The 12,724-nt window shown below is 39.0% G+C and overlaps 1 protein-coding gene across 2 annotated transcripts in view; it reads right to left on the bottom strand.

The window, feature by feature from the left end:
• AKT3 (AKT serine/threonine kinase 3) overlaps nucleotides 1-11,718 on the bottom strand; it is a 396,602-nt gene extending 384,884 nt beyond the window's left edge. For both annotated transcript variants that reach the window (XM_082663744.1, XM_082663743.1), the window contains exons 1-2: nucleotides 11,639-11,718; nucleotides 1,299-1,456 (exon numbers count right to left, since the gene is read on the bottom strand). In XM_082663744.1, coding sequence (XP_082519870.1) covers nucleotides 1,299-1,344 — 46 coding nt within the window. In that variant the 5' untranslated portion in view covers nucleotides 1,345-1,456; nucleotides 11,639-11,718. The remainder of the gene's footprint in view (nucleotides 1-1,298; nucleotides 1,457-11,638) is intronic.
• Nucleotides 11,719-12,724: the final 1,006 nt, after the last annotated feature.

The following is a 12,724-nucleotide window of genomic DNA, read 5'->3' as shown; positions in this document are numbered from 1 at the left end:
AATTGGTGAATTTTATTGTACGTAAATTACAACTCAATAAGGCCAATTTTTTTTTTTTTTTTTTTGCGGTACACGGGCCTCTCACTGCTGTGGCCTCTCCCGTTGCGGAGCACAGGCTCCGGACGCGCAGGCTCAGCAGCCATGGCTCACAGGCCCAGCCACTCCGCAGCATGTGGGATCTTTCCTGACCGGGGCACGAACCTGTGTCCCCTGCATCGGCAGGCGGACTCTCAACCACTGCGCCACCAGGGAAGCCCAATAAGGCCGATTTTTAAAAACTCATTAACACATAATCATATTTAACTATTGACAACAGCTTTTTAGCCTAAGTATTAACTACAGAACTTCAAAGAATATTAAAAATCACTAAATTATTAAGAGGTAACTTTTAACCAGAAAATAGATATATGAGAACTTAAAAGCTCTGAGAATGTAGCCATCTTCATCCTACTGAATTTGGCCATGTGGATAAACAGTAGTTGCCTGGCAACTAATCTAAACTCTAGTCTAGATTTCTAATAAACACACTGACTACATAAGCAGGTGATCTCATGGAGCATAAACTAAGCTTTACATTGAAGAGTTCCTTTAGTATTAAAAAATAATAATGCATTTGAATTATTTATCTAAAGTATTTAAATAACTTTAAGAAATAATAATTATTTCTTATTAACAAGGAATAATAAAAGTAGATCATGAAAAATTAAAATATGAAATTAAACATACATACACACACACACACACACACACACACACAATCCCTTTCCTCATACGGTCTTTTACTTTAGGACTTTACTTATCTAACTATGGGATTACTGAATCCATGAGTTTGTGAGTGAATCCTTCCTTTTTACTACTTTAAGCCCTTTCCCTGCCACCGCCCAAACTGGCTCAGTATAATTGAATACTTTTATTTATATATTTACATGTCTTTAAATGCATACAAGTTAGATACTTTTCTAGATATTAAATCATTCTAAAGACACCTCTCTGGATTGTAGAATCTGTGGACAATACAGAAAAATACACCATGAACTTTCTGTAACATCCATGCACACAACATACCAGAAAGCCAAACCTTCTTGATTATAAATGATCAAAATCAAGAATTACAAAGAATTCCTAAATAACAAGAAAATTCCTAACACATATGTTAAATATCATTTCTATCTTAGTGGACACAGTATGTCACAGTTTACTTTGTTAACAGCATCAGAAAAAAATATCAACTTCCAGGACACCACTTAGTGTTAGCACACTTACCAACCATATTATTTTCAGTTTTGTTGAACACTTACCCCTCTTCTGAACCCAACCTTCTTTCACAATGGTAACATCGCTCATGATGGCGCCCCTCTGAGCCCCCAACTTGGAGAAAAGGTACTTTGTGATACCAGCTTTGGGGTTTGGATTCTCTGCTGCTGCTGCCCTTCCCACTCTCTAGTGATGACTCAGCCTGGAAGGAAGTATTGAAGAAAGAATTTCTTTTTTTTCCATTCTTGCAACTCACACAGCAATAACAAACAACTAATTCTTTGTAAATGTCTTCAACTGGCCTGACCTCACATAAAAGTCTAGCTCTTCAAACTGGGGAACTTATTTATTAAGTAGTTTTATAATGAATGCACTTCCCTGGTCTTGTGACAGAACTTCAAAGGACAGTGAAACTTTTAACCTACAAGGTTGCAACAAAAAAATGTGTTAAGAAAACCACTGTCACACCTACACAAATAATACAGAAAATTTCCTTGGTAATGTGTGTTTGAGGTGAAAAGGGAAGAGAATGAAAGTGAGGTGGACTAAAAGTAAATCTCCATGTATGTCTAGTTTCAAAATCTCAGTAAATTTAGAAATAGTATGGCAAAGCAATTGTGAATGTTTTTAATTGCTGGATTTTATGTAAAAAACAATGTGCTAAGTAACCAACATTTATGTATGCTTACTCTGCCTTGTTCCAAGAAATATTTTAGGTAGATTACAATAAATAAAATATTATAAATCATATAAAATCAATTATTTTTTAAAGTAGATGGAGTGAAACAAAGGGACTATGAAAGTGGGAAAAAGTATGGAGTATTCAGGACATGTCAAGAACTATTACAGGTGCTTACATCTATTATACAATTAACTCCATTTCATAGATGGGAAAACTGAGGCTCAGAGATTAAGTGGCTTGCCTGATTTCAACACAGCTAATGAATGATGGCACCAAGATCTGAACCCAATCTACCTGATTCCAGAGCCTGCATTCTTATTGACTTAAGATAAAAAGAAGCCAGAGTAAAAATCTACATATTTGTGAAAGGTGGACCACAAATTTAACTTGAAGCTTTCAGGAAGCAATACAAATAAGGAAATACAATCAGTTTCAATATTTACAGTATCCATAAATATTTTAAAAAAGAAAAAAAGAAGTTGTTCAGAAGGAAACAATTGTTCTAGGACAAAAATCTGAAATTTAACCCATAGGTCTTCATAAGATACCTTGTAGTGTAATAAACAAAAGCCCTCAAAAATATCCTCACATATATACAGCAATATATATGAGCTTTACTGGCTATTTCTTATTGTCCCTCTCAAGCTAAAAAGGAAAGTGCCAAGATAAAATTGAATTAAAGCATTTCCACAGAAAGGAACCAAAAAACGTGACCCAGGAACCCAGGCATAAATTTCAGATAACCAGAAAAATGGATGTATGGACTATATAACTATACTATTTTCTCAAATATGGTTTTAATAAATAGTGCATAGGAATAAGTTCAAGGTTAGACTTCCTAGCTAGTATTGAAATGAATTACAGTTCTTTTTCCAATGCAAATTAAGTAGAGCCTAATAATTTAGCAGTCAGGAATTAAGACTACCATTCTCTTAAGAAAAGACTGACAAAGTTTATGTGGCTGAATAGAAGACCACCCCACTCATGTGCCATGGGGCTGAGGGCAGCAACTACAGGCTGGAGCAAGACTGTCCTCAAAATCATTCAGAGTCAAAAGGAATATTAGAATCTCGGTGTATTCTCCCAAAATATGTTTGACAGAATACGAAGAGAAATTCTAGAAAAATAAGAAGAAAAAGAGGGTTAAAAAAAGAAAAAAAAATTATTTGGTCAAGTAAGTTTGCGAAATTCTATAAACCATGTCTTTCTCTTGAAACAACACTATTACAATATTAAAGGTACAAAATATATAATGTATAACCTTATTTATCTCAGCAAATCCTAAACTTACTTGAACACACAGGGCTTTTTTTTTTCCTTTAGTAACATGTATTGAAATCCAGGGGAACACACTGTGAAAAACAGCCATAGGAAATGGCCACATAATTCAAGACAAGACCCATTTCACCATTAAAAACAGGCAAAAAACAAAAACAAAAAAGCTTCCAGTAAAGAATCAAAACATCATTTTAATTTGATTTATGTAACTTCCTGAAGAACTCAACATGGTCAACTGGCTACTTAATATGAAGCTAGATAACTGAAAGGGTTAACTCTTTATACAACATAAATAATTACAATTAACCCTTGAACAACATGGGTTTGAACTGTGCAGGTCCATTTATACATGGATTTTTTTTCAATAAATACAGTACCTGCATTTTCATTTTACAGATCTTTAAACTAAGTGTGGGGAAAAGTTTGTGTTCAATTAGAGACCACAATATGTAGAATCAAAAGAACTAAAGTTTGAATCCTTATTTTATCCACACTGTTTCAGCTTCCTGCCCTTGGATAAGTCATTTACCAATTCCTTTGTTTTTGAGACAGAGATAGCAGTAGGCAGATTTCTGACACTGGGGTTGGGATGAGGGAAGCAACCCACCCCAGTATTGGTCAAGAGTCAACTGTATAAAGGGAGTTAAATATTAGGGACACTAGTGCAAAATGATGTCTTTAAAAGAACTGCACTTAGACCTTCTCTTTGGTAGTACTTACAGCAAGAGGTCTCACATCTATTAAGCCATTCTTGGTTTCTGACTATAAAATTGTATACTCTGGGTAAATGAAAATTCGTATCTTAATATCCTTGGGATTGGAAAGGTAAGAGATCAGCGACCAACACTTAGTAATAAACAAAAAATAATACACATCCAATAAACATATACAGAATATTTTCCTATTAAAATAATTTGTATTATAATACCCTTATATAAAACACTAGAAAAACAAAAGTATTTTCAAAATTGGTTCTATTTTTTTTTTAAGTGGACATTTCACTGAAAGAATCTTAAAGCTAGAAGGGACCCTCATTTTACAGTTGAGGAAACAGAAATCAAGACAGGTAAGTGACTTGCCCAATGTCATACAGCTACTTTATAAGAGAAGCAAGACCACAAAAACAGGTACACACTTTCCACTAGCACTGCCTCTTCAGGACAAAACAATATATTGAAATATTCAGATCAACCCAAAATCAATGAATTCTATTTTATAAAGAAACTGTTTCCAAAAACTAGTTTTTTAGATAAAGATGTTTATCAGTGCCTAAACATTTAAACTTTTTAAATGTATATTAAATCAACAGGACAAAATTTATCATCTTCAATAGGGCCAGTGAACCAGGTACTACAGAGATGGCTTTATCCATTTTGCATCTTAAAATGTTACCAAATTCCACCCATATTCATAATTTTCAGCTTTAAAATTGCTCGGGTCACCTCTGGCTAAAATGATACATCATTTGAACACAATTTAAAAGACGTTCAAAGGTATACTACTCTAGGATTATGATCAATAAGCTAGAAATAAACGCTGTCTTTAGTACAGAACCAATGCTATCGACTCTCAAGCAGTAAACTATATTCTTTGATCTACTTTTCCTACAGTGGCAACACTCTTGCACCAAGTCAAATACACTCTCCCACTCAGTCTTCCATGTTACTAAAAACACTAATCTGCCAAATGATGAGCTGTACTTCAGGCATGTAATCTGCTTCCTAAGGTAGAGTCCTACAGTCCTAACTTCTTTAGAAATGTGTTCTATCCAATGAGCTGTAAGAAAGAAAATTTGGTATATTTTTCTTTTAAACCTATTGCGTTAAACATTCATTGCTGGGTAATCTAATTTTTCCCATTCTTATAAAAAATTTCATACAAAATTCTTAGTAGATTCAATTTATAATTCACACAAAGCAGTTACACTAAAAGTATTTTCATACAAAATTGAGAATTTGATAATGATAATAATTACATTTGAATGTCATTTTACAATTTACAAAACATTTTCACATCTTTTACCTTATTCAATAGCATTATTATTTAGTAAAGCAATTTAATGCTGCCTGGCACATAAGAGATGCTCAACAAATATGGAATAAATGAATGAATGGATGAGTGAAAGAACAAAGATGCAGCTTTAGATACCTAATAAAGACGAAGCAAATTAATACTGTAAGTCGACAGAGAATGGTATGAAGCCATGGTAAAAACAAACCTAAACTTAAACATTATGGAAGCACCTACAAAAAAATAATTAAAGTTGAAATAAATATTCTTCCCTATTCATTAAAGTATGTTTCCTATTAATTTTAATGCCTAACACACATTAAAATTATCCTTTTTTCTCGACTTTTTGTTGAGATGGTCAAGTTTCAATTCCCAAACAAATCAGGCATCAACACTGCCCAAAATTATCCATTATGGGAGGAAAAAGGGAAAGAATAGGATATTTTCTTCATGATACTTTTAAGAATTTTTAAAAGATATCTGTTTACTTACAGCAGCCAACCATTCAATTTTAAGCAATAAAGTTCTTCAAACATCTGTTTAAAATATAATTCGCGCAACATTATATATATATATATATGTATATATATATATACACATATATGTTCATTCAGTCAATAAAGATGTATTGATTATCTACTCTGTGACAAGAACTATAATTGAGTATACAGGGGGCAAGCAAAACTAAGTATTTCAAAACTCTTTTCCAAATCTATAATAATTTGTTATCAAAGTGCTTTCACATATATTTTCTCATTTAACTCTGAAACAAATTTGTGCAGTAGCTATAACATCTACAATTTTGAACCTAAGAAGACAGTAACCAATCAATAACGATGACATTTCCTCACAGTTACCATAATAAGTTAGTGACAAGTAACTACTTCTTCTATCAGTTTGTTATGCTTGCTACAAAATAACACAATATGAGCTCTGAAAAACATGTACAACATTTGTGAATAGTTCTGAACATTTTTTTCTGTAAAAAATTATATTTCAGAAGTCCAGTAAAGCATGTTTTCAAACAAATTAAAAATTAAATATAACTACTGCATCACAAACGAAATTATAATAGAAGACTAAAAGTTAAGTTGACATAAAGTTAAAAAGCACCCCAAGCAATTCTATTTTATAAAGAGCAAAATTCATAGGTTAATAATTTCCTGTATGTTAATTTCTAAGTTAAAAGCCATGATACAAATCTATAATACAACCTTCTATAAACTACTATACATTTGGCTATAATTAACACTATGTAGAATATACTTGCTCTGCACCCACATTTTTTATATACTTTAGGTACGCTAGCCAAACTAAAGTAATGAAGAACTGATATCCAAATACAATAGAAAGTTGCTACTCTGAAAAACAATGATGGTCAAGGGTAACCATGGTGTAATTCTATGATATTTACTGATTTTAAAAAATAGGTGAGACTAATGTATGCCATAATAAATGCATAAGGCTAATGAAACTTTTAAAAGGATTTGAGGGAAAGGAAAAATAGTGGAGTGGAAGGGAAATTCAAGGTAACCTGATCGCCACTTCAAATAACTCTAAGCCAGTCTGTCCTTTTAAGAGTTATCCTGCTAAAAACATACCATATAGGGAAGTGAACCATACAAACTATATACTTTGGATACCTTTCCTCTCTTCATACTACAATACACTTTGTGGATTTTCTTTCAACTCTTTCCATATAGATATCTTCACTGTTTCACACTATGGGAAAATACTTGAATAAGCAAAGGCAAGATTTCTAACTTTCACACAAAATATCAGTTATTCTAAATTGCCAATTCTTAAAAATCAGCTTTATAAACTTTGAAATATGCATATAAAACCATAAAGCATTTCCCCCCCTCTTCCCTACTCCTGTTTAGGGCATTTGCATGCCATTTCAACCAACACATCCATTATTAATCGAGTAAAAAAAAACAACTCATGCTGGGTGATATATTTAATATTCTAATTTGAAACAACTAAGAAAATGCTTTTTGGATTCTTCTGGCTCACCTAAACCACTGAACAAGCTCCTGACAAATTCACCCCTACATTTCTCATGTAAAATGTGGCTTGTCTCTATTTGAAAGCACTTATGTAACAACACACGGACAGGTTAAGGGTTGCTACTAAAACAATCTTAGTTGCACAGTTGGCCATATTTTTCCAATACACCTGTAAAATCCTTCTAAAATCTGACTCAGGGACCTCCCTGATTATAAAACAAAAAGAATACACACACACACAAATGTCATTAATCAGCCTGACAGATTTTACTCCTGATTAAACTGAAAGTTAACCAGTAGGTATGGAATCCTGTAACAAAGTTCATTACAATGGTGCATTAGAAAGAGCACAGGACAGGACAAGAAACTTGGGTCCCTATTCCCAACTCTGCCCGGCCCAGATTAATGCTGTATAAGGCCCTTTAATTCTCTGTGCCTCAGTTTCCTTAGCCATAAAAATAAAAGTATAGCATTAGATGAACTCTAAATAGCTCTTATTTATGGTTCTTCAAGTTTAAAGCTACTGAGTATCTATTTCACTTATAGATGGCATCTTAGGTGATAGTATCCTGATTATACACAGTTCCTGTCCTCAAAAGGTTAATATATAGTTGAGAAGATAAAACATTCAAACATCAATTCCACTCAGACAAAATTTGGACTAAATTCCACTACTGGCAAAAATACCATCTTCCTCCCCCTCTCATCCCCTAGACTCCCAAATATAGTCAGAGGCTTTTTCAATTAACATAGAGAAGAAAAATTCTCATTTGAAAATCTCCCAATGATTTCTTCCAATAATTTTTTTTTACTTTTCCCTCTGAATATTAGCAAAATATACCCACTTAAAAGTGTGAAATATCTGTAATTGGTGACAAATAAATATAAACAGAGTACTGAAAAGAACTAAAAACCAAATCTACAGGTCAAGAAGCATACACCAATTTACCTATCGACTACCACTTGGAGATTTCCTGGCAAAGGAAATGTTTACATCTAACATGTTCAAAGACTATGGTGCTACAATAAAACATGTAAACATCTGTGGCATTTAATTCAGCATTTGAAAGAAATGAAATTTTAGAAAAGTTACGGATCAGTCAATATGTTTTACTATATTATCTTGATTTCTGTGGAAATTATACTATACAAGTTTATTGAAATTTAGCATTGTCATTGTGAATTCTAATAATAGGTACAAACAGGTTAGGACAAACACTGAAAGAAAAAGTGTTTCAAAATTACTAAAGTTAAAATGAAACAAAATTTTACAATGCCAGAAAAAGTATTTTCTCCTGTGAAAATCACTTTCAAAAGTGTAACAGGCTATTGTGAAGATTAAATGCATTTATACACGTTAAGCACATATAACAGTACCTGGCACATGCAAGCGCTCATCAGGCACTGGCTAGCATTAACTCTAAATTGAATGTAGCTCTATCATACATAAAAGACCATGATAAAACATGTAAGTTAACATCAGATGATTCAGGCAACTACAGAAAAGTACATGGTGTACGAAAGGAACATTTAGAATTCTGATGCGCACTCTGAAACCTGGAGTAAAAGAGAAATTTTAAATAATTTAAATACTCTAACACAAATCTACAAAAATTAATCATGTGCATTGATTTATATTAACTTAAAAATAAAAATGCAAGTCAAATTACACGACTGATTTGGTCAAAATGAAATGATTTCTTTTTCTGTCTTGCATCTTATGTTAGTCATATATTTTTATGTTAAATATTTTTTAGTGCTTGAAACTTAATCTCACTATAAAGACTAGATCCTATCAAATCATGCTAAAAATCCAATTAACACATCATTAACAATTGCCTTATCTTCCCAAGGGTGAATTATAGTACTAAAAGATATAACAACAAAAGAAAGTATAGCCATCTTTTCATAAAAATAGGCAAAGTTTAAGTAAATTCTAAACTTCCACAAAATTAATTTGTAAAACCAGTTCCTCTTTTTAAAGAAAACTAAGTAGTTGAAAATTTCCATTGAATTTTTTGTAAGAATGTCTCATGTTTAAATAGAAAGCTGGAGTTTAAAAAACCTTAAATCCTTACTTTGCACAAGACTCTATGCTAAGTACATGTGTCCCATATGTTTAACGAAAACATGTTTAGATTTGCAGTGATTATGAAAATAAATTCACTGTCTAATAGTGGTGATCTTCTGGATGAAATGTAAATAGTAAAAGTTTTTAATCAAATCAGTCCCTACCACACAGTTCACACTCTAATATTTGTTGAATGAATGAATGAATGAAATCTTATTTAAAATATTTTACAGCCATTTAAGTTACATAAACAAAAACATCCAAAGCAATATTCTGACATACACAACTTTAAGAGTCAAAGTAAAAATTAATTTTAAGTTGGAAAACAATTCACTAAAGTAATCATTACAGAACGGCTAAAAGTAGGAGACAAAATGAATACAAATAATAGTTTCAAAAATTTTTTGCAGAATTACTTTAGACATTATTTTTCAAACACTCTAAGAATACATACTGCAAATACACGGTACAAACATAAAACTAAAACTTTACATTCACCTAACTTCCAATGTTGCCTCATTCGTGTGATACATGCACTTCCCTCACTTTAAAATTAAAAGCTCAAACCAGTCAGATATTGGGATAAACCCTAGTGAGAAAAACAAAAAACAGGTCTTCAGATGCAATCTCACTGGTGAACTTTCAAAGTCAAGACTATGTATCGGCAAAGGAAAAAAAATCTACAGTCCTGACTTATATCTTGCAAATAATTGTGCATCCTGTCATACACCTTAAAGCTAGTAATACTAATAAGTAGATATTCCAATAAAAGATGTTTTCACGTTTTAGACAACCACCTCCTGTAATATTCCTATTCATTTACACATATTTCGCCATGACAAGTTCTGAAGACACAGTTTCCTAAACCATCTTTATAGAATTCTTCCTCCTTTGGCTTTTTCAACTATTTTCCAACAATGCATAACCTAATTTAGTGACTTTCCATCAAAAACAAAGCCCAGTAGTTGTCTAATGATTTACAGTCCACTAAAAGATATTACATGACCATGCTTTACGAAAGATGGAACATATATCTAAATTGATGATTTGAGGCAGTTGCCAACGCATTAACTACAAAAAAAGGCACTATTCCACATTCTTTAGCTTCATGATGAACTAAAAAAGTGTGAACATTTTATTGACACCAGTAATTAATATAGATACCTGGGTTTCACTGTTGAATTTCTACTTGGAAACGTTATCCATTACAAACTACTGGGCTTTCAACCAATTACCACACTGGTGAAACGTGTTGGTTTTATTTTCATAACATTATTTGATGGAAGAAACGTGAGTATGTCAGCCTTGACTTATGGGTAAACATTTCCTCTGCTTTCAGAAGATAAACAGTAAATACCGGTATTGAAAACAGGGCCCCAAAGAAATTCAATCTAGCCTAACTGTAGATTCCCGGGAAATCCCAAACAAGGGGTGACCCCGCCTAGGAGTCAGGGTGAACACAGCAACCAGCTCCGCTTCAACTTTGGGCTCAGAAGGGCCCCACTAGCATCATGGCTGATGCAGACCGATGCGCAGGAGAAGGTGGACGAGGAAGAGGCTGGTTTGTTTACTTGCAGCCGGAGCCGCCGCCGCCGCCGCCGCCGCCGCCGCCAGCAGCGACAGCATCACTGGATCCGCCAAAGCCAGCATCTTCCGTACATTTCTATTCTTAGCACACAACTCCGGAGCGGATCAAAACCCCACTACTATTAAAAACACAGACAAGCACGTTCCCCACCTCCCACACACCCCCACCCGACCAGGGCCGTCTCTTCCTGTGCGCCGGCGGCGGAGTTGGGGGGGGGGCGGTGTGGAGAACAAGACCCCGGGGAGCCGTCGCATCCCTGCCTTCCCCCACCCACGCGCACACAGCCCCCTCCCCCACCCAAACGCCCTGACACAGGCGCTCCCCGCGTTACATAACCCCGCCGCCACCCCAGGCCGAGCGAGCCCCCTCCCCTAGCCGCCGGCCGGCGAGGAGGGTGAGCGGGCTGTATCGAGAGTGGCGCAGAGACCAGAGGCGCCGGGCCCGGGCGGCCCAGACCCGGACCGCATCGCTAGGCCAGGAACACCCTCCCCGGCCCCCGCGCACCGCCGCCTCAGCTTCCCTCAGCAAAGTGAGGGGTGCGGTCTGTCCGCGCCGGGCATCCCCGGCCTCCGCACCCGCATCCCAACCCCAGCCCCCTGCGACCCAGCCCCCGCCCACGCCCCCGGCGCGGTGACAAGCCGGACACCCCCACCTCATTCACCCACCGCCACCCCCGCCCGAGGGGGGTCCGGAGGGAGAACAGGCGCGGCGGGGAGAGGGCAAGAGTGGGGGGCGGTGGCTGTTACCTGCAAAGGCGGCGGCGGCGGCCCCGCAGCTGCTCGGGCGGCGGCGGAGGATGGAGCCGGGGGGCGGGGGGAGGAGAGGGGGCGACTCGGGGGTCCCCCTCCCTCCTCCTCCCCTCCTGTCCTCCCCCCACCCCGCAGAGCCTCTGGCCCCCCTGGAGCCGGTGTGGCCGGCGGGAGGGCAGGCGGCGGGCTGCAGGGGAGGGAGGGAGGGAGCCGGCCGGGCCGCGGAGCTGGAGCGGGAGGAGGCGGAGGCGGAGGCGGCGGCGGCGGCAGCGGCGGCGGCGGCGGCGGCGGCGGCGGGAGGAGGGAGGCGGCGGGGGGAGGGGGCGGAGACTCTACGTGGGAATCGGATCTCGGCTACAAATTCAATTCATCACCAGAAAACTCCGCTCGGGCGGGGGCCGGGTCGCGCCGGCGAGGCGAGGCGGCGGCGGGTGGAGGCTCTGGGCCCTGGCGGCCTGGCGCGGGTCGGGGGTCTGCGGCCTCCTCTCGGGCTGCGCCCCGCTGGGGGGCCCGCCGCCGCCTCCCCGCCCCCTCCTCCCTATGGGGCCGCCGCTGATCAGCTCTCGCTACCGCCGCCGCCGCAGGCTTGTTGTTGACTTTGAGGAAAACTCCTGACGTCAGGGGCTGGCGCACGGCGACTGGCGGGAGCTGTTTCCCCGCGTCCCCAGCCGGCCCGCCGCCTCTGCCCCCTCCCCGCGGGCCCCCGTCCGCGGGCTTCCCCGCGCCCCCAAGCCCGCGGCGGCCCGCGCCCCTTCTCCTCTCGCGAGAACACGCCCCCCCTCCCCCCCCCAGCCGAAGCCGGGAGCGGGGCGTCGTTCCTGGGCGGGAAGTTGTGGGTTTTCCCCGCGCCCTCGTGGCGCGCTGCGGGCACCCGAGGCCCGGCAGGGGAGGCTCTTCTGCCTTCCGCGCGCAGCCAGGCCCGGGGCTTTTCCTCCCGCCCGCCGCAGCTCCAAGGAGGTCAAGCCGGGCGCGTGAGGGGCCCGGACCTGAGGCCCCAGAGATGGGCGGTGCCCTGTGGGGGCGCGCCCCGGAAAGCTTGGAGCCGGGCGGGAACCGACCCCACCCCTCTGCACCTCAGAGGTC

This window comes from Grampus griseus (assembly GCF_964374135.1).
Source record: "Grampus griseus genome assembly, chromosome: 1".
Taxonomy (NCBI): domain Eukaryota; kingdom Metazoa; phylum Chordata; class Mammalia; order Artiodactyla; family Delphinidae; genus Grampus; species Grampus griseus.
The sequence above is the reverse complement of the archived record's forward strand: the minus strand, read 5'-3'. Positions and strand labels throughout refer to the sequence as shown.